Source organism: Castor canadensis, chromosome 18 (genome assembly GCF_047511655.1).
Source record: "Castor canadensis chromosome 18, mCasCan1.hap1v2, whole genome shotgun sequence".
Taxonomy (NCBI): domain Eukaryota; kingdom Metazoa; phylum Chordata; class Mammalia; order Rodentia; family Castoridae; genus Castor; species Castor canadensis.
The window spans coordinates 28,049,378-28,072,557 of NC_133403.1; the positions used below are offsets into that span (position 1 = coordinate 28,049,378).

General features: G+C 45.0%; 1 protein-coding gene across 7 annotated transcripts in view; it reads right to left on the reverse strand.

Moving 5' to 3' along the window:
- The window catches only part of Acacb (acetyl-CoA carboxylase beta), a 129,201-nt gene that overhangs the window by 84,457 nt on the left and 21,564 nt on the right, over positions 1-23,180 (reverse strand). The window contains exon 1 of one of the 7 annotated variants that reach the window (XM_020169980.2): positions 11,293-11,526. The exons of the other annotated variants lie outside the window; for them this stretch is intronic. Within the exon in view, the coding sequence (XP_020025569.2) occupies positions 11,293-11,339 (47 nt within the window). The 5' untranslated portion in view covers positions 11,340-11,526. Of the gene's footprint in view, positions 1-11,292; positions 11,527-23,180 lie in introns of those variants that run through there. 7 annotated transcript variants of the gene reach the window in all.

The window sequence follows — 23,180 nt, forward strand, 5'->3', positions numbered from 1 at the left end:
ATTCAAACTCCAGGACCACCAAAAAAAAAAAAAAATGATGCCTGTCCTGCCCCCAGATTCCCGGGGCGCTGGTCACCACCTCTCTACAGATGCCCTTTGAGTCTCTGTGGCATCTCCTGCTCCCAGTCCTCTGTGTGCTGCCCTTCCTTGGTTTGCCCTCTGGTTTCAATGGAAGACACCCTAAGTAGCTTGCTAAGAGCAGGTACTGGGGGAGGGGATTTGCAGTCTTACACATTCTACAGCCGTCCTTGTCATGCCCTCGTCTTCAACCCTGTCAGTTGACAGGGTCATTGTAGAGCGTTTTTCTGAAGGAAAATACCCTCCTTCAGTCTTGGAAGCCCCATTTATTTTATGGCTTCCAACATCGTCCTGATACCTGATCCTTTGTAGGTGGCCTGATTTTTCACAGGTGAAGTTCAAAGGATCGTCTCTCTGTCCCCATATTCCACAGTTTGACACGATAAGCCCAGGTTTGTGTCTGCCTCCGTCAGTAAGGCTGCAAACCTCAGGCACTGTCCATCTGTCGTTCTGTTCTGTTTTGTTTTTACGGTACTGGGGATGGAACCCCAAGACACACACTCTACCACTGAGCCACCCCAACCCTCTCTATTTGGAGACTCTTGTTCAGGGATTTTGTCTTCAAATATTTCCTCATCTCTTTTTTTCTCCTTTGTCTGCTGGAGTCCCATCTTATTGTTTGGATGTTGCAATTCCTAGACTAGTTTCCATGAGCTCCCCTCTCTTCCTCTCTTCTTCTTCTTTCTAGGGGATTTTTCTCAGTCTTCTAACCATATCCTGCAAATGTTCCCTTTTTACAGCACCCATTCCTCTGTATGCAGCACCCTGTCTGACCCCTGTGATGACATGAATAGTTGTTTTAAGTTCTCTTCTCCAGAATGGTTTTAGCTTCTTTCAAGTTTCCTGTGTCTGTTAGTTTGTTAGGGCCTTGTCTTCCATTTAAGAAACTGTACCTGAGGACTGGGGCGTAGCTGAATGACTCAGTGCTTGCCTTGGAATGAATCCCCAGCACAAGGAAAAAGGGAAGGGAGGAATGGAGAGAGGGAAGGAGGAATTGTATCCAAATGTTAAGCATAGAGCCTGTGGTGGAGCTGGCTGACCCTGAGCTCAGCAGAGGTGACTAAAGGGACTATGTGTTGGGGATCCCTGAGTTGGTCTCTTTAGAGCCATCTCCCTCAGTCAGATTCCCAGGGAAAGGTCATAAAGTAATGAGGCCAAAAGTCACTCAGGGGTCTGAGGCCCACTGCAGTTCTTAGGGCTTCACGTCCTGTTTGGGGTGCCACTCTGCTGTCAATGTCCAGTTCCAAGTCTCCTTGCCTTTCCTCCCCCGCCACCTGCCTTGGTCAGGGTAGAAGTGCACAGCCTCGGCCACCTAGAGCAGGCAGGAGTCTGTGGTCATCACCCAGTCCATTGGTCCTTCTTGCTGTGGTACTCCCCTTCCTGCCCTCTCAGCCCAGTTCTAGAGCAACCCTCCATGCTGCCAGCACTGTGGCACTCAGGGGTTCTGTGGTGCAGATCTGGGGCTGGGTGAGGGGGGCTGGCTCTCCCAGCTTTCTTGGTTCTGCTCTGCCAACTACTGTTTGTTCATCTGCTTTCCCATTTGCAAAATGTCAGGCTCCATGGGTTTCAATGGATTTCTACCTCTTTAAAAAACAAAGCAAAAAACAGCCAAGTGTGGTGGTACACACCTGTAATCCCTGCACTCAGGAGGCTGAGGCAGGAGGATTACTGGTTTAAGGCCAGCGTGGCTACCCAGTAAGATTCTGTCTCATAAAAGTTAAAATAAAAATAAGAGCGCTGATGGAGCGGCTCAAGTGACAGAGTGCCTGCCTAGCAAGAGTGAGGCCCTGAGTTCAAACTCCAGTACTGCCAAATAAATAAATAAGAAATAGTATCTTTGCTGTGCCTTGGCAAGGTTTTATTTGTTTGTGTTTGCAGTACTGGGACTTGAACTCAGGGCCTACACTTGAGCCACTCCACCAGTCCTTTTTTGTGATGTTTTTTTGAGATAGGGTCTCACAAACTATTTGCCCAGGCTGACTCCAAATTGCTATCCTCCTGAGCAGCTAGGACAGGTGTGAGCCACCGGCACTTGGCTTGGCAGGTTTGACTGGAACACAATGAAGTGCACACACTGAGTCCATTTGGTTACCTGCCCACGTGGAAGCCAGGGCGGGAGCTGTCCACTAGGGTCTGGGTTAGAGAGTAACCACTCAGAGGGGTGTCTGGTGGCCACGTGTCATCGGGCATCCCTGGGAGGCCAGGGATGAGGAGGTTCTGAACCTAAAAGTTTTGTTGAAGACCTGACGGATCCCAAAGAACCAGCACACCACTATCTACTATCTGAGCAGGGTCAGTAAAGCCAGAGAGCAACAGAGCAGTCCAGGAAGAGGAATTCCATTTTACAGATGGGCAAACTGAGGCCCAGGCAGCCAAGTCACCCAGCAAGTCAGCAGATCTGGTGGTCTCTCCCCTACACCAGGCCTTCTCATTCACAGGGAAGGCTGGAAAAGTAGCGGGGGTGGTTGTTTTCTGCTGCGTAAAGGTTCTGTGTCCAGTATGCTCCCCATGGGAAAAGCCCCCTACAAAGGGGCCTATCCCCAGTGTAAGCCACCAGAGGCTCTGCCTGTCAGAAGAAAGACTTCTGAGCCTTGAGAACCAAAAGGGAAATGAATGGCAGAAGCCCAGACGTTATTTCCAATAAGAAGTTCTCTGCTCACCTGGGCTTAAGCACAGAGCTGAATGAATGAATGAGCAGAGGGAAGAACATGGGATTCCTGGCCTTGAGATGACATTTCTGCCTCCTGCAAACTGCAAAAGGATCTGCTCTAAAACCTCCTAGCACTGAGCCACTGGAAGGATGCCGCCTCGGGAGTGCTTTCGAAGGTCGATGTCCTCTTGCAGATGTGAACAGCTTTCATCATAATTGCATTCCCCAAATCAGCACAGCAAGATTGTCTTTAAGCACTTTATTTATTTACAAGAACAGGCACAGATGGCCTGAGGACCATCATTTGCAGACCCCCATCCAGGGAGAGAGATTAAAATGTCAACAGCCCTATGTCAGGAGGTTGAATATGGGTGGTTTCTGTTTCCTGCTCTTAGTCTAAGTCTTAAAAACATTTCCTATAGTGTTTATATTATTTTCCATATGAAAAAGCAGTCTTTAGGGATGCCCAAAGCCACAGTCAACCCAGCATCCCTTGGGCTATAAAATGTAAGATTATTCTCATCTGTAGAATGGGAATAATAACCCATACCCCATTAATTAAATCATACATAAAAGTAAGGATTGAATATGGCTTTGAGAATTACAAACATCAACGCACAGGAATAGTGTCTAGCTCAAAGTAAACACTATTATTTTAATACATCCATGATCAGACTGCTAATCTATTTTTTGATTTAAACATTAATGTAAGGTTTAATAAAGAGCATCAGGACTTTTCCTGGAGTTATAGAAACAGTGAGTGACAGAAGGGCAAGGGTGTAAGTCTTGTCCAGGAAGGTAGACAGGCAGTAACGCTCATGAACAACTTCTTTTAAACCTCTCGGCTTTAATTGCTTTGGACAGGCCAGGCACAAGTGAGTCTATTTGGAATCTGACAACAATTTCCTCTCTTGTCTGAAGTTTGCTTTTAAACTGTTTGTGTTTGAATGGTCCCTTGTCGCTGGGATAACTTTGTCCCAGTAAGTCCTTCCTTGTTGCCAGGAAAAGATATCCCAGTTGGTCTGATTTTAGAACCATGTTGGAGGGGAGTGATAGACAGGTCAGGTGGGAGTCAGTGCCAAGTAGACCTTTTGGCCAAATTTAAGCAACAAAGAGGTTTAAAAGGAGTTGCTCCCAGGCTGGGCTGACCTGAAATTCATTAAGTTTAATTTTGTCTGCTTTGTAGGTAATGTCCTGGCATCATAAACAAATGTTCCTTGGTTTATTTTGTTAGATAGAAGTTGTACTTCTGTAGAATGTCAAAAGACAAAAGTTACGAACTTTTACAAACAAAATATAAAATAAAACGAATGAGAGCAAATCTTTAAAGAAACAAATGTTTGAAAACTAAGTACTTGCTAGAGATGTTTTCCATAAGCTTGACTGCAAATTCCTTAGGGAAGGATCCAAATGGCAAATGACAAGAACACTTAGACAAGTCAGTTAGAATTAGTAACTCATTAGCAAGTGACAACAGTTTCGTTTTTTTTTTCCATTACACGTCCTGCTCATTTCTGATTTGTTTTGTTTGGGTTTTTTGTTTTGGTTTTGGTTTTTTTTGGCAGTATTGGGGTTTGAACTCAGGGCCTCACACTTGCTAGGCAGGCGCTTTACCACTGAAGCCACTCCACTATTCCTTTTCTGTGTTGGGTATTTTTGAGACAGGACATCACAAACCATTTGCCTGGGCTGGCCTCTAACAGTGGTCCTCCGATCTCTTTTCCAGAGTTGCTAGGATTATAGGCGTGAGCCACAGACACCTAGCTCTGCTGTTTTCTTAACCAGGAGAAGCAACGACTCATTGCACTATCCCCATCCATGAAAGCCCAAGGCCAGTTCCTCACATGGACACTTTCCCATTCTGCCCATGACTTCCCTGCCTGGCGGCTTGATCCTTTGCTTCAGAGTGTGACACCTCCTCTTTCCACACACACACAAAAACTGTTAGCAATTTGGCACAATACAAACTCCATTTTGAGGCCTGGGAAAACCATTCATGGCCTCCATGTTGATTTCAAGGCTAGTGACAGCCTTCATCCTCTAGGCCACAAACCCATCAACTTAAGGCAGACCAGTGCATTCAATGCTGCCAGACTGGCCAGGTTTCAGGCCCAGTCTCCAGCTGAGTGGCTATTTTAATTCATTACAGACCACGCTGGAAGCCACCAACGTTGGCTCTAGCCGGCATTTGCCCCAGTTGGAGAACTTTCCTGAGTGCTCAGCCTTCAGCACAACGCTAAGCCCTGACTGTACACTGCCAGGCAAGAGTGAGGGCTGAAATGTTCCATGGTGACTTTGGAAATGACTTTGGGGAGCAATCAGCAACAGAGGAGCCAGCCAAATGCCAAACTTAGCTGTCGGAGCACAAGACAGGCCGAACTGTACTGGAAAGACTGGAAATGAATGTTTCCAGTGCCTGCTGCAGACCGGGCCCAGGGGGGTTATCATCTCCTGCTTGTGAGCAGATTCAAGAGGCACACTTACCTCAAGTCACACAGTGACAAGTGACAAAGCTGGGCTTCCAAACCAACTCTACCCAACCTCAGAAATACTGTCTGAGATAAAGGGAAACACTTCCTATTGACTGAGCTGCAAAAAACAAGTATTATTGATATTGCCTCTGAAATAAAAGACGGTATTGCACATGCTAGGTTTTCAAGTAGGGGCAATTTTGCATCCAGTAGGTAGAGACCAGGGATGTCACTCAACATCCTACAATGCTCAAAGAATTATGCAGCCTCAAGTATCCACAGAGCCACAGCTGAGAAATCCCAACAGACTGGAGCTATCCTCCTAGGCTTTGAATCTGGAATCAACCACTTATGTATGACCTGTGCGTCCCTGGGAAAGTTACTTCAATATTTTGGGCCTCAGTTCTCTCACAGGATGGAAAAATTAAGAATATCTGAAGCCAGGCATAGTGGCACACACCTATAATCATAACTCGGGAGTCAGAGGCAGGAAGATTTCAAGTTCAAGGACAGCCTGGGCTATGCAGTGAGTTCTAAGCCAGCCCAAGCTACAGAGAGAGACCAAGTCTTTAAATAAATAGATAATAAAAAGAAAGACTACCAGAGGTTTGGGGTGTGGCTCAGTAGCAGAACACAAACCTAGCATGTGTGAAGTCCTGAGCTCCATCCCCAGCACTGATCCCCAGCACTGCAAAAAAATAATAATAATAATAGAACCTGACCCACAGTAAAGAGCTTGCAGTGTTAGCTCCCGAGCCCCTCTGCACGGGTGCCCTCACAGCAGCCCAGGGTGGTGTACTGGGCAGGGGCCCTAGCAGTATCCAGCCCTTGGGTCCCTTACCCTATCTTTATGGAATCAGCAGCACGTTCTGGGCCTGACGCCTCTGTTATCAGAAAGCAGGAAGGGACACTGTGTCAGATAACTTAGATTTTTCTTTTTTGTGTGGGATGGGGGAAAGAAAAGGAGGGGCTTTGGCCTCAGGGCCTTGCTAGGCAAGCACTCTACCACTTGAGCCCAGCTTCTAGCCCTAAAACTTATCTTCCCAACAACATAAAACAGGGCTCCCAGGCAGATGGACCCTTGGGAATTTCTCAGGCCACACCCCCCCCATGCCTTCGGGGATGAGCACCAGGCCAGGGGTGGGTAAACCAGGGTCCAGGGGCAAATCCAATCTGCCATGCATGAGATTTTGTACATCCCACAAGCTAAGAATGGTTTTAACTTTTTTTTTTTTTTTTGGCAGTACTTGCTTGAACTCGGGGCCTACACCTTGAGCCAGTCCACCAGTCCTTTTTCGTGATGGGTTTTTTGGAGACAGGGTCTCACAAACTACTTGCCCAGGCTGGCTTTAAACCATGATCCTCCTGATCTTTGCCTCCGAAGTAGCTAGGATGACAGGCGTGAGCCACTGGCACCCGCAGTTTTAACACTTTTTAACTGGTTGAAAAAACAAATCCAAAGAATCCTGTTTTTGACACATGAAAATTAAGTGAAATCCCAATCTCACTGTGCATAACTGATCATTCAGAACACAGCCAGGACCATCCCATCGCAGAGCTGAGGCTGTACGAAACAGCAGAGCGAGTAGTTGTGACAGGAGCCGTATGGTCGCTACAGTGTGCCCACCCCAAGCTAAGCAGCTGTTTGCATCTCTGCTGTGGGGAGCTGAAGAGACACTGGTCCTTGGAATACCCAGGACTCATCTCTAGGGGTGGGGGTGGAACAGGACATCTCCCCGGCCCAGGAAAGTCTAAAGCAGGTTAGAACACCATATAACCCGGTCTACAAGGCAACCTTTCAATGCAGCCAGCTGGCCCCGGTTCTGAAAATTCCCAAGACACTGACATCCCTTGGAATGGGGAATTTGGGCACTCACTGAAGCCGATTCTCCTGCCTCTCCTCCCCCAAATTTCTCCTCCCTTTACTCCAAGTCTCTTCCATGAAGTCCTTCTCTATTCTGACCCATACTCATGTCTCCAGTCTCTGAACTCTGACCCCATTCACACACCAGGGAAAACTGGTGTGCAATGGGAACCTGCAGAGGAGTTCTGGCTCCTTGTCAGCCCAGAACTTCAGCATAGGATCCCAAATGCCTCTCAATTCCTAAACCTCCGTTGCAACTTAACTATCTTGGCTGGTTTTAGTTGGTTGTTTTCTGAGACAAGGTCTCGCTGTGTAGCCCCTCCAGCCTCAGCCTCCACGGTGCTGGGATTATAGGCATGAACCACCATTCAGTTTTGCAAATGTTCAAACTGAACATTTAGGACTAGCATCTCAATAACTCTCGAAAAGCCTATGAGAATCAGCCCTGGTGACAGAGGTAAGAACTGAGCCTTCACGGCTTGGTGGCACTTGTTCAAGGTCACACAGCTCAGTGGGCAAGACTGGGCTGTCTGTCTAACTCCATCTTTGAGTAGCGCTAACTGTAAACTGAGACAAATGGGGTCATCTCCCCAATTAAGCACATCCACTTTCCCATCGGTGCAGGGACCCTGTGTCCTGGACTTGTTGAGACAATTCCAAATTCTAGCAAGTTTGAGATATAAACTTGCAAGTTTGTGAAATGTATTTGTAATTGGGAGTCAAGTGTACAATTCGAGACTGATACGCTAAAATCCTTGTAAACAGCTTTACAGACCAGAAAAGAATATGTCCTTTGTAGACCATGTGGCCTTGTGAGGGGAGCAAACAGCAGAAGTGACTCTGGGAATGGAAAGGGAACAGATGACAAAAGTAACTTTGTCTTAGATAAAAGAGACAGGAAAGCACCTTTTTTTTTTTTTTTTTTTTGCGGTACTGGGGCATGAACTCAGGGCCTTAGAGCCTACAACTTGAACCACTCCACCAGTCCTTTTTTGTGAATTTTTTTTTTTTTTCCAAGATAGGGTCTAGTGAACTATTTGTCTGGGCCGGCTTTGAACTGAGATCCTCCTGATCTCTGCCTCCTGAGTAGCTAGGATTATAGGTGTGAGCCACTGGCACCCAGGCAGGAAGGCACCCTTCTTTTAGATAAGGGAGACAGAGAAGTATCTTTGAAAGCAAACATCCAAAGGGAAAAGAAACAGGCTCCTCAGGAAAGTAACACAGCAAACTCCCACCAAGATAGCAAAAGGAGTTATTGCCCCAAAATAGCAAGGGGCAATAATAAAATGTATATGACAAGCCTCAAGGACAGGAGGGACTAACAAGACCCACCTGGAATGTCCAGTTTGATAAGGATGGAGGAGGGGAGCGGCCAAATGGTTAGTTCCATAAGAAGTTAATTAGGTGACATCCAATTACAGATGTAGTTTCAAAGTACAGTAGGAGGAGCCTAAGTCAGACAGAACCCTATATTATCCCCTAGACTTCAGCCTTTCTTTGGCTTAGCACTTTTCACTAAGTCCCACCCATCAGGGTGCTTTGCTATCCTTTCAATAAACTTTGTGCTTGCTTTACTCTTAACTCCTGGTCAGGAGTCTTCAATTACTGACTTCACCAGGACTCGAACTTGAGAAAAACAATCCAGTATCGGCCTGACTTGTGCTTACTCTAGGACTTGAGTGTTCTTGCCAGAGGAGATGATTATGCAAACATGCATAAGACGTGACCCAAGACTAGTCCTGGATCCATCTCCCAGCCCTTCACTCAGACATGGCTGTAAGCACTTCACCAAAAGCCCCCCTCACAACTCTGTGAGTCTGCTCTACAGAAGGACCTAGGGACTGAAAGGGCAGTGGAGGATGGTCTCTCTGAACCTCCCATTGTGAGGCTAACCAACCTGTAAGGCTCTTCCAGCTCCACGAGTCCTCATTTCCGGGGTCCTCACAAGTCACAGTAACCAGTTACAGAGTGAGCCTAGTCTCGTGACTACTCTGTGACACTAGGAGGGCAGTCTCTCTTTCTGAAGGAGTCAAGCAAGTTAGGCCCTCAAAGTGGTAGAACTTGGCAGCCTATACAGTTGTCCCTTCAGGTGACAGCCTGGGTTCAAATCCCAGTTCTGCTCTCACCAGTACTGAAGACTTCAGTTCACTTCTGTGTGAAAAGGGTATGACACAGTTGGGGGTAAAGCTCAGTGGTAGAGCACCTGCCTAGCATGTGTGAGGCCATGGGTTCCATCCCCAACACTACAAAAAAAGGGGAAGGGAGCAACAGTACCTGCTTAGTGCTCCACAGTGGTATTGAAGAGTACGAAGTACTCAGGCTGCCATATGGAAAGCACCCCAGAAATGTTTGCAGTTAATCCACTTGTACCCACAGGATTCAAATTAGAATTATAGTAGCTACCCCTTATCCACAGGGGAGGCCTGAAACTATGAACAGTATAAAACCCTACATGTAACTGTTGTTTCCTATACACACACCTATAATAAAGTTGAACTTATAAATTAGGCACAGTAGGAGATTTACAGCAATAAAAAATAGAATAATTTTTAAATAAATTTTTAAAAATAGAATAATTATAAAAAGATACAGTAACAAAATTTCCAGCATCATTACTCTTGTACTTAGGAGACATTATAAAGGAAAATTAGTTATATGGTTGACCTAATAACCAAGAGGGCCATTAAATGACTTATGTGCGGGCAGCACATACAATATGGATACCCTGAACAAAAGGATAATTCATGTCCCACACAGAACTGCACAACATTTCAGACTACTCAGAACAGCAAGCAATTTAAAACTTATAAAGCGCTTATTTCTGGAATTTTTCACTTCATTTTTTCAGACCACAATTGACAGAAAACAAAACCACAGATAAGTAGGACTTTTGTACCAAGAAGACATTGGGTTGCCCCATTGGATCAGGAGTTCTTGGAGGTAAAGGAATGTTTCCCAAACATCTGTGCGTCCCTTCCTGCTCTGAGAGGCAGGCTTTACACCTGAGAAGAGTGCACAGGATGTTTACGGGCAGGTAAATCTATCATATCCTGGAAAAGTAACACGGGAAGGAGACTATGGACTCAGCCACAAGGGTGTTCCTCACTAGGCTGTGTATAATAGCCAAAAAGAAGAAAGATCTTGCATAGCCAGCTACTTACACATTTTAAGGTGCATCCATTTACAGGAATGCTGGACCCAGTAAAAACACGGCATAGAATAAGGGTGGGCAAGGTTTTTCTGTAAAGGGTCAGAGAGTCAATACTTAAAAGGTGTCAGAAGCCAGTCTCTGTCCCACTACTCAACTGCCAAAGAAGCATAGAAGACCCACAGACTGTGTAAACTAATGCATGTGGCCGTGTGCCAATCCAACCTTATTTGCAAACACTGACATTTAAATTTAACATAATTTTCAAATGACACAAAATGGTACTGGTCTTCCGATTTTTTTTTTTTTCAATCATTTAAACACGTAAGAACCATTCCTTCCTCAGGCAGTGAGTCATACCCATGGGTAGAAGAATACTAAAAGCAATTTACAATCCAGGATGTTCTGCATGATTCAGTTTCGTAGATTAAAACATCTCTGTATTGAAAAGACCTCAAAGAGGTACAACCGCTGTCCTTTCTTCCTGTGAGGGGGAATTATGAGTTTCAGTCCGACTTTTTGCTTATCTATAACTGAATTTTCAACAACAAATACATATCACTTTGGTAACTGTTTAAAAGTGCAATAAAATGAAGACAAAAAGGAAACAAGGCAAACTCAAGTGTAGATGGAGCTAAGAAACTCGGGCACAGAGCTGCCCACACCAACCAGTTCAGAAAATGACCTTAAAATGTGATGCCTGGGCTGGACCAGGACGATTCACTCAGGACTTCAGATTGAAAAAGTCTTGACTTCAAAAAGTCGTCACTTTTCTCCAGGTTAAGGCTAAAGGGAAAGGGTGTCCACCGCCCCAGAGAAAACTTGAGACACCTGTGTGCTCCGGAGCGCCTTCCAAACAACATGCCCCGGTGGCAAGTCTGGCCTCCTTCTCCCGCCAAGGCCAGCTGGAGTTTGCAAAGCGTGCTCCCTCTACCCTGTGGCCACAGTTAAGCTTGCATTCCTTTGGTTTGGGGACAAGGGGAAAGGAGGGTGCTAAGAGGACGTACATCCAGACCTCGTTGGGGAGGGGGGAGAGAACTTTGTAAAGGATAACAGTCATTAAAATTGCAGGCTTACTTACGGTACTGTTGGGTCAGAGAAACAGACCTTGCACTTGGCAGGACTCATGTTGACCGACCCACTGGCCAATCCCCCCTCGCTCCTGCAGGGGTGCAGAGCATGCACCCCCTAAACTCCTAAAGCACACGCGGGTTCCAGGGCCCAGCAGGGCAGCCAGGTCCTGACCAGGAGGCGGAGGCGCGGTCCTAGAGCGCCCGGGGCCGAGCCCTGCGACAGCCGACGGACGCCCAGCTCCGCTTTGCGCTTGCTCCATCCCTAAATGCGCCCTGCGCGCCAGGGCCGGGGGCCAACGCGCCCGCCCGGGCCCCGCCCCCGCCCGGGCCCCGCCTCCCGGGTGAGCCCCGCCCCCGCCTGGGCCCCGCCTCCTGGTGAGCCCCGCCCCCACACCGGGCCCCGCCTCCCGGGTGGGCCCCGCCCCTGAGCCACTCCGGCCCCGCCTCCCGGCCCCACTCATCGCTGGCCGCAGGTGACCTCGAGCACCAGATGGAGTCTATTAAGAAGTCCCCTCTTTGTCTTCCCTCCTCCGCCCCCCTAACCGGGTAGACGAACTCAAGATCGCATAGCCTGCGTATTGCAGCAGCTGAGATACTTGAACACACGACAGGGGAGTGGTGGAAAGTGCGGGAAATTTAAAATTAGAGGTCTCTGCTGCTCTGTTAAAAGTCCCCGTTGCCAAGTCAACTTCTGGCTTCCAAGGATCCTGTTTTTGCTTGTCCTCTCGCCTCTATCCCCTCCCCCGACCCCACCCGCAATGTGCTTCCTGCACGCACTTTGAACCACCTGGGTCCCCTGCAACTGCCCGTGATCCCCAATAAATCCAGGCTCACAGTCGCTGAGTGTGCCTTTGCGTTATTTCACCCTCACAGCATCTTACTGTTTTTATTCCCACACTGCAGATGAGAATGCAGAAATGCTATTTCCCAAGGACACAGGGCTGACCCAGACAAACTGACTCGTTAGAGGGAAGAGATGAAGCTTCTTGAAGTAATAAACACAGAGACCCAATAAGAAGAAATGTGTTTGCCTAGCGTGTGCCTTGCCTAGCAGGCCCTGGGTTTGATCCCCAGCACCGTACAAAATAAAATGATAATGATAAATGTAAAAGTATATTCATAACGAGCAAAAAATAGAATGTAAATGCTGACCCAAAAATTCCCCGCAAGAGGACAGGCAGCGCCACGCCTCCAGGGGGCGCTAAGCACACGCCACGCTGGGCAATGACCCCCACACGCACCCCCATGCTACAGCTAGCTATGCTCTAACCATGCTTTAAGTAACATTTCAATCACAGGTTAAAAAATGTGAACAAAATTCTCAGTTCTTCAGAGTTTCTAGAAGGTTCTCTTTGGTCTTATCTTCATCCCCCCTCCAAAAAAAGAAATCTACATTGGAGCATTTTTTTGTTTGTTTGTTTTCCTTTTTGGTTTATAGACTATATAGCCCAGGCCAGCCTCAAACTGGCTGTGTAACCCAGGCTAGCTTGTAACTCTCAATCCTTCTGCCTCAGCCTCCAGAGAGCTGGGATTACAGGCATGCCCCCAACACCTGGCTAGGGAAAGCTTCAGATAAATGCTAAAAAGCATTAATCCTCCCAATGACAATTTAAAAATATCCCTGTCAACATATGGGAAGTAGTGAGACTCAAGAAACGAAGACACTGCAAACACTCCTACCAGACCCAAGTCAGCCAGGAGCCACTTGTCAGCTTCCTGGCACTGTTCTCCATCTTTCCTCACCATTGCCAAACCCCAATACACCTTAATCACTGATTTTTTACCTCCTCTGCTAACACACCTCCATTTCACCCAGGGGCTCAGGAAAGGAATTTCACTTAGGTGGGCTTAGGTTGTGAGAGTGGTCATGACATGGATTTATCTGGTTGGTTTGGGTTTGGGTTTTGTTTTGTTTTTTTCCCCTATGTTGCCCAGGCTTGTCTCCATCTCCTGGGCTCAGATGATCCTGGGGGGACAAGCTAAGCAGCGACACCAACATTAGCAGTTCAGGTCTGGGTTCAAATAGTGCTCTGGACCTGTGATGATCTTGCTGGGAGACCTCGAACCCCGCTGACCTTATCTAGGAAATGAGGTGACTGGTACACTCTTTCCCCAATATTTTTGCACTATTTTATTATTAGATGTCATTCAAATGTACTATAGAAATGAGATTTAGGACCTGGTGTGGTGGCTCACGCCCATAAAACCAGCTACTCAAGAGGCAGAGATTGGGAAGATCGAGTTTTGAGCTTACGGTGGCAGAGGAGTTAGTATGACACCATCTGAACAAAAAAGCTGGGCGTGGTAGTACACACCTCTCATTCCAGCTCGGCTGGTGGCTGAACCAGGAGGATCGAGGTTCAGGCCAGCCAGAACATAAAAGTGAGATCCTATCTCAAAAATAACCAACACCAAAAACATTCAGAAAGAAAACCATTCATACTCCTACTACATAGAGCTAATGATTGTTCAGTAGCTAGAAACATTTCTTACGAGTGTCTCTCTCTCTCTCTCTCTCTCTCTCTCTCTCTCTCTCTCCACACACATACACACATACTTAAGTCCAAGCATTTCTGTGCTTACTGTGTGTTGGGGACTGTTCAAGGCACGTTACATACAGCCCACAATCCTTTATCTGAAGCTCACATGGCTTGATGTGTCTTGGAACTTGGAATTGTTTTTTAAAATGATTTTAAAAAAAATTTTTTTGGTGGTACTGGGTTTTGAACTCAGGGCCTCACTCTTGCTAGACAGGTGATCTACCCCTGGAGCCACTCGCCAGCCCTTTTTTGTCTTTGAGATAGGGTCTCAAACTATTTGCATAGGCTGACTTTGAACCGCGATCCTCCTGATCTCTGCCTCCTGAGTAGCTAAGATAGCTAGGATTGCAGGCATGAGCCACCGGTGCCCAGTTAGAAAGATATATTTTATGTTTCATATTACTCTTTTAGCAACGGAAAGCATGAACAGTCACACAAAATGGAATGAACGAGAACCACAGTAATTTTGCTGGTAGATGAGTTCACCACCACCTTATAAGCTTGTTGCATAACTTTAAATTTCAGTTCTTCAGCTGAGTGATCCTGAACTCCCATGCATTCAATCCACCCACTGCAGTAATACCCAATCTCAAAAATAGCCAATGCAAAAAGGACTGAAGGCATGGCTCAAGTGGTCAAACACCAGCCTAGCAAGCACAAGGTCCTGAGTTTAATCCCCCAATACCCCCAAAACCAAATTTTTTAAAAACTAGGGTATTTAATGGGACAGAGAAGGCCACTGGAGGAGGTACCTTTGATAGGCAAAGAGCTGGGGGTGATGGAAGAACCAGTTAGTGAATTTGCAGGACCTATAATGAAAATAAGGAGCCTGTTCCTTAGTTAAAAATTAAGAATTACAAGGGCTGGGGGAGTGGCTCAAGTGGTAGAGCGCCTACCTAGCAAGCATGAGGCCCTGAGTTCTAACCCCAGTATCAAAAGAAAAAAAAAAATTAAGAATTACAAAATGGGGCTCCTGGTGGCTTCTGCCTGTAATCCTAGCTACTCAGAAGACAGAGCTCAGGAGGATTGTGGTTTGAACCTAGCCCTGGGCACATAGTTCATGAGACCTTATCTTGATAAAGGGCTGGTGGAGTAGCTAAAGTGGTAAGAGTGCCTGCCTAGCAAGCCTGAGGCCCTGAGTTCAAATCCCAGTGCTGCTAAAAAAATTTTTAAAAAAAAGGAATTCCAAGATGGGGACAGCAGAGCATTAAATCATGACGCCTCTCAGTGCCCAGCTGTTGCAAGTATAAAGGCCTAGAAAGGATACAACTGCTAGCACTCTGAGAAAGTAAGGATGTAGCGAGAAGGAGAAAGCCCCTTTGCAAATGGCTTCAGCAAGAGCTTCCTTCCATCCACAAGCTTTAATGAACACACAGATTTTCCAGCCAGGCCTCGCCAGTCTCCTGCTAGTGGCCCTGCAGGAAAAGGCCCATCTTTGTGGCCTTCCAGGGCAGAACAGAGGCCAGAGGGCTCCCTCGGGAACCATGAAGGACAAAGGCAGGTCCACAAGCACACACGTCACCTCTTCCTGTGGTTTCTACGAGGGCAGAGCTCTGAGAAATGCCCAGGCCTTAGCTTTCTGACTTTGAAAAGAGACAGGGCTGAAAAAATCAGCCAAACCCTTAATTTCTGCTTTCATTTTGGAGAAACTGGGTACCGCAAAATGTTAAGGGATTTACCAAAATGTAGACTATCTAGCAGCAGTACGGTTTGAATATGTCTCCCAGATGTTCACATGTTGGAAACTTGATCCCTAAATTCCTACATAGGTGGTACCTGTAGGTGGGCCTTATAGGGGTGACAGAATCAGATGAGGTCATTAGAGTGGGGTCCTGGTGATGGCATTAGTGACTTCATAAGAAGAGGAAAAGAGCCAGGTGTTGGTGGCTCACACCTGTAATCCTAGCTACTTGGGAGGCTGAAATCAAGAGGATCGAGGTTTGAGGCCAGCCCAGGCAAATAGTTTGAGAGACCCTATCTCCAAAATAACCACAGCAAAATGGACTGGAGGTGTGACTCAAGCAGTAGAGTGCCTGCTTTGCAAGCAGGAAGCCCTGAGTTCAAACTCCGGTCACACCGGAAAAAAAAAAGGAGACCTGAGAAAGAGAGACCTAGGCGCCCTTCTGTGTCTCACCATGTGATATCCTTCACCATGTTACATGCAGCATGAGGCCTCACCAGATGCAAGAAGACGCCAGTGCCATGTATCTTGGACTTCCCAGCCTCCAGAACTGTGAGCTAAATAAACTTCTTTTCTTTATAAATGACCTAGCCTCAGGTACTTTGTTGCAGCAACAGAAAACAAACCAAGACAACAGCCTATCAGGAAAAATAATAAAGTGAGTTCTCTAAGTTCACCATATTTGCCTTCTTGGGTGAGGCCTCCCTTTCTCAGCTGGCCAGCCAGCTTGTCCACACTGCTGTTAAATAAACTATATGGAGTCCACTGATTTGGACTGAGCTCCTGTACTAGGCCCCAGCAGACCAAACCAGAATGGAGTCATTCATGCTAAGTGCCAGAAACTTAAACTGAACTTCAAAATGGGCCAGACTTCCAGAAAACAAGAAACTCACAACAACAAATAAGAAGGGGCCACATGCTAAGGGCGTCCCCTCTGCTCAACCCTATGAGGAAGTAACTCAGAAAGAGCCAATCAGCCTTTGCTGCATTTCTGCTTTTTCCTGCCCTTTTCCGTCCTGTGCTCAGCTCACTGGAACATTGATTCTGTTCTACACAATGAGTTGTTGCCTGATTCTAGAATCTCCAGTAGATCTGTGAACTAAAAGGGCTGTCACTTTGTCTTTTGGCCCGGCTGTCTACAGTTCACATCTCAAATTGGCTTGAGGCCTGACCTGTGGGCCCAGAAACAGGCATTGCCCTTCTGTGTGTGATAAGGACCCCGGCTGAGGCCCTCCACAGAGCATTGCAACACTTTGGAGGAGTCTTCAGGGGGCACGGGGCCCTTCCAGGAAGTTGTCCCTAGGCCCTATCAGTGGGAATGGCACCGGAGGACAGCAAACACCAAACTACTAAGGTCTTGAAGGTGCCAGAGTCCAAAGCCAAAAACTACAAGAAAACAAGATGCTTGTTTTGATGTGCATTGTTTTCAACAGATTGGAACACTTGGAGGGTTTTTTTCTTTGGCGGGGTGGGGTGGGGGCTATGAGGCTTGAACTCAGGGCCTTGTGCTTGCTAGGCAGGTGCTCTACCACTTGAGCCACTCCACTAGCCTTTTGCTCCTTGGTTATTTTTCAGATAGGGTCTCACTTATGTCTAGGCTAGCCTGACCTCGATTCTCCTATTAGTGCTTCCCAGAAGAGCTGGGATGACAGGCACACACCACCATGCCAAGCCATTGGTTGAGATGGGGTCTCAAACTTTTTGCAGAGCTGCCCTCCAATCTTGTTCCTCCAGATCTCTGCCTTCCGAATAGCTAGGATTACACCCTCAGTCATTGCACCTGGCTGAGCACATGGGCTTTGATAGACTTTTTCCATTCAGACAACCACCAGAGGCAGCGGCAGTACAGTGAGTGAGTGAGCCTAACTTTACAAGATCCTGTGATGTGGGATTCTCATTACAGGTCATTAAAAACAACAAACAGCAAGTGGGTGTGGTGGTTCACACCTGTAATCTCAGCTACTTGGGAGGCAGAGGTAAGATGATCAAAGTCCCAAGCCAGTACCAGCAAAAGCATGAGACCTTATCTAAAGCAAAGAAGGTCCGGGGGCATAGCTCAAGTGGTAGAGAACTGCAAGACAGTAGAGAGTAACATCAAGTTAGGTACACACAATCAAACCTTCAAACAACTAAGATAACTAAATGGCAGGAATCACCACATACCTATCAGTACTAACACTTAATGTTAACGGACTTAATTCACCCATCAAAAGACACCGTTTGACAAAATGGATTAAAAAAGAAGATCCAACAATTTGTTGCTTACAGGAGACTCATCTCACCGACAGAAATAAGCATATGCTTAGGATGAAAGACTGGAAGAAGATTTACCAAGCCAATGGCCCCCGAAAACAAGCAGGAGTAGCAATACTTATCTCTGACAAAGTAGACTTCAAACCTACATTGATCAAACAAGATAAAGAAGGACATTCCATACTAATAAAAGGGGAAATAGACCAAAAGGAAATAATAATCATCAATCTGTACGCACCCAATGTCAACGCACCCAATTTCATCAAACATACCCTGAAAGACCTAAAAGCATATATAAATGCCAACACAGTGGTTGTGGGAGACTTTAACACTCCATTATCATCAATAGATAGGTCATCCAAACAAAAACTCAATAAAGAAATCCAAGATCTAAAATATGCAATAGATCAAGTGGACCTAGTAGATGTCTACAGAACATTTCATCCAACTTCTACACAATATACATTCTTCTCAGCAGCCCATGGAACCTTCTCCAAAATAGATCATATCCTAGGGCACAAAGCAAGCCTCAGCAAATATAAGAAAATAGAAATAATACCATGCATACTATCTGACCACAATGCAGTAAAAGTAGAACTCAACAACAAAAGTAAAGACAAAAAACATGCAAACAGCTGGAAACTAAATAACTCATTACTTAATGAAGAATGGATCATCGATGCAATAAAAGAGGAAATTAAAATGTTCCTGGAAGTCAATGAAAATGAAAACACAACCTACCGGAACCTATGGGACACAGCTAAGGCAGTCTTGAGAGGAAAGTTTATAGCCATGAGTGCATATATTAAAAAGATTGAAAGATCCCAAATCAATGACCTAATGATACATCTCAAACTCCTAGAAAAACAAGAACAAGCAAATCCCAAAACAAATAGAAGGAGAGAAATAATAAAAATAAGAGCTGAAATCAACGAAATAGAAACCAAAAAAACCATACAAAGAATTAATGAAACAAAAAGTTGGTTCTTTGAAAAACTAAACAAGATCGATAGACCCCTGGCAAACCTGACTAAAATGAGGAGAGAAAAAACCCAAATTAGTAGAATTAGGAATGCAAAAGGGGAGATAACAACAAACACCATGGAAGTCCAGGAAATCATCAGAGACTACTTTGAGAACCTATATTCAAATAAATTTGAAAATCTAAAAGAAATGGACAGATTTCTAGATACATATGATCATCCAAAACTGAACCAAGAGGAAATTAATCACCTGAATAGACCTATAACACAAAATGAAATTGAAGCAGCAATCAAGAGTCTCCCCAAAAAGAAAAGTCCAGGACCTGATGGATTCTCTGCTGAATTCTATCAGACCTTTAAAGAAGAACTGATACCAACCCTCCTTAAACTGTTCCATGAAATAGAAAGGGAAGGAAAACTGCCAAACACATTTTATGAAGCCACTATTACACTTATCCCAAAACCAGGCAAAGACACCTCCAAAAAGGAGAACTATAGGCCAATCTCCTTAATGAACATTGATGCAAAAATCCTCAACAAAATAATGGCAAATCGAATTCAGCAACACATCAAAAAGATTATTCACCACGACCAGGTAGGCTTCATCCCAGGGATGCAGGGGTGGTTCAACATACGAAAATCAATAAACGTAATAAACCACATTAACAGAAGCAAAGACAAAAACTACTTGATCATCTCAATAGATGCAGAAAAAGCCTTTGATAAGATCCAACATCATTTCATGATAAAAGCTCTAAGAAAACTAGGAATAGAAGGAAAGTTCCTCAACATTATAAAAGCTATATATGACAAACCTACAGCCAGCATTATACTTAATGGAGAAAAATTAAAACCATTCCCTCTAAAATCAGGAACCAGACAAGGATGCCCACTATCTCCACTCCTATTCAACATAGTACTGGAATTCCTAGCCAGAGCAATTAGGCAAGAAGAAGGAATAAAAGGAATACAAATAGGTAAAGAAACTGTCAAAATATCCCTATTTGCAGATGACATGATCCTATACCTTAAAGACCCAAAAAACTCTACTCAGAAGCTTCTAGACATCATCAATAGCTATAGCAAGGTAGCAGGATATAAAATCAACATAGAAAAATCATTAGCATTTCTATACACTAACAATGAGCAAACGGAAAAAGAATGTATGAAAACAATTCCATTTACAATAGCCTCAAAAAAAATCAAATACATAGGTGTAAACCTAACAAAAGATGTGAAAGACCTCTACAAGGAAAACTATACACTTCTGAAGAAAGAGATTGAGGAAGACTATAGAAAGTGGAGAGATCTCCCATGCTCATGGATTGGTAGAATCAACATAGTAAAAATGTCGATACTCCCCAAAGTAATCTACATGTTTAATGCAATTCCCATCAAAATTCCAATGACATTCATTAAAGAGATTGAAAAATCTGCTGTGAAATTTATATGGAAACACAAGAGGCCACGAATAGCCAAGGCAATACTCAGTCAAAAGAACAATGCAGGAGGTATCACAATACCTGACTTCAAACTCTATTACAAAGCAATAACAATAAAAACAGCATGGTACTGGCACAAAAACAGACATGAAGACCAGTGGAACAGAATAGAGGACCCAGATATGAAGCCACACAACTATGAGCAACTTATCTTTGACAAAGGAGCTAAAAATATACGATGGAGAAATAGCAGCCTCTTCAACAAAAACTGCTGGGAAAACTGGTTAGCAGTCTGCAAAAAACTGAAACTAGATCCATGTATATCACCCTATACCAAGATTAACTCAAAATGGATCAAGGATCTTAATATCAGACCCCAAACTCTTAAGTTGATACAAGAAAGAATAGGAAATACTCTGGAGTTAGTAGGTATAGGTAAGAACTTTCTCAATGAAACCCCAGCAGCACAGCAACTAAGAGATAGCATAGATAAATGGGACCTCATAAAACTAAAAAGCTTCTGTTCATCAAAAGAAATGGTCTCTAAACTGAAGAGAACACCCACAGAGTGGGAGAAAATATTTGCCAATTATACATCAGACAAAGGACTGATAACCAGAATATACAGGGAACTTAAAAAACTAAATTCTCCCAAAACTAATGAACCAATAAAGAAATGGGCATGTGAACTAAACAGAACTTTCTCAAAAGAAGAAATTCAAATGGCCAGAAAACACATGAAAAAATGCTCACCATCTCTAGCAATAAAGGAAATGCAAATTAAAACCACACTAAGATTCCACCTCACCCCTGTTAGAATAGCCATCATCAGCAACTCCACCAACAACAGGTGTTGGCGAGGATGCGGGGAAAAAGGAACCCTCTTACACTGTTGGTGGGAATGTAGACTAGTACAACCACTCTGGAAAAACATTTGGAGGCTACTTAAAAAGCTGGACATCGATCTACCATTTGATCCAGCAATACCACTCTTGGGGATATACCCAAAAGACTGTTACTCCAGAGGCACCTGCACATCCATGTTTATTGTGGTACTATTCACAATAGCCAAGTTATGGAAACAGCCAAGATGCCCCAGCACAGACGAATGGATTAAGAAAATGTGGTATCTATACACAATGGAATTCTATGCAGCCATGAAGAAGAACGAAATGTTATCATTCGCTGGTAAATGGATGGAACTGGAGAACATCATTCTGAGTGAGGTTAGCCTGGCCCAAAAGACCAAAAATCGTATGTTCTCCCTCATATGTGGACATTAGATCAAGGGCAAACACAACAAGGGGATTGGACTTTGAGCACATGATAAAAGCGAGAGCACACAAGGGAGGGGTGAGGATAGGTAAGACACCTAAAAAACTAGCTAGCATTTGTTGCCCTTAATGCAGAGAAACTAAAGCAGACACCTTAAAAGCAACTGAGGCCAATAGGAAAAGGGGACCAGGAACTAGAGAAAAGGTGAGATCAAAAAGAATTAACCTAGAAGGTAACACCCACGCACAGGAAATCAATATGAGTCAATGCCCTGTATAGCTATCCTTATCTCAACCAGCAAAACCCCTTGTTCCTTCCTATTATTGCTTATACTCTCTCTACAACAAAATTAGAGATAAGGGCAAAATAGTTTCTGCTGGGTATTGAGGGGGGGGAGCGGGAGGGGGGGGAGTGGGTGGTAAGGGAGGGGGTGGGGGCAGGGGGGAGAAATGAACCAAGCCTTGTATGCACATATGAATAATAAAAGAAAAATGAAAAAAAAAATAAATAAAAACACAGAAACATGAGAAAAAAAAAAAAAAGTGGTAGAGAACTTGCCTAGCAAGCATGAGGTTGAGTTCAAATCCCAATACAGCCAAAAAATGTTTTAAAAAAAAGAAACAAAAGCACACGTGGGTGTCTCCCACCACAGGCCCATGGTTCTGGGCCTTGGTGTGGGCTGGAATGGCCCTCATGGAAATGCAAGTGCCTTGGAAGTCACCAGCAGAGCCCCACATTGTCCCTGGGTACTCAAATTCTAAATTCCTTTTTTTTTTTCCTTCAGTACTGAGCCTTGAACTCAGGCACTTGCTAGGCAGGCACTCTACCACATGAGCCACTCCAGTGGCCCTTTTTGTTTTGGGCATTTTTTGAGAAGAGGGTCTCATTTTTGTTGCCTGGGCTGGCCTCAAAACGTGAGCCTCCTGATCTCTGCTTTCTGACTAGCTAGGATTGCAGGTATGAGCCACTGGCACTGGCTCAAATTCTAAATTCTTGACTCTGAAAAAACATTAGATTGGGGGCAAAAGAACTGTGTGCCATTGAGCTTTGTGAGCACAAGTCACACCTTAGGAGTCTGGTTCAAACTCCTTATTCTACACAGAAGGGATCTGGGGGCTCAGAGAGGGGAAGGGACCTGCCCAAGGCCACACAGCACACTAGCCGTAATGTCCATCTCCTCAGTCAGCCATTCACAAGAAAGCAAGATGGCTCTGCCCTTCCCTCCAGTCCTTGGCTGGGCAAGGCAGGGATTTACCTACAATGCTAGGTACACACCTATGTACCTAAGCAATGACAATATTAGAGCAGGAAATCCAGTCAGAATTTTGGCTTCCTTTCCTCTCTGAAGAAAGGTAAGTATCTTTAAAGCACCTTTATAAATTGACCAGCTCAGACAAGCTGTTGTTTAAGTGCAAACCAGCAAAGACCCCTCAAAATAGTGGGTGAAGACAGTGGGTAGAAAGTGAGGAGAAATATCAGCTCATTGAAGCCTCGCAGCTTTCTGGGCATGGAAGACTCAGGAAACAGTGTTAGCAATGTTACTGATTTGTCAAGCCTGTTAATTCCCACATTCATTCCTTCTTGCCCATTAGGTTTAGATCTGTGCTGTCCAATTCAACGTGTACTACCTAAAATTAAAATTTAAAGTTCAGCCTTGGCCAGGCATGATAGCTCATGCCTGTAATTCCAGCACTTGGTAGGTAAAGGCAGGAGGATCATGGG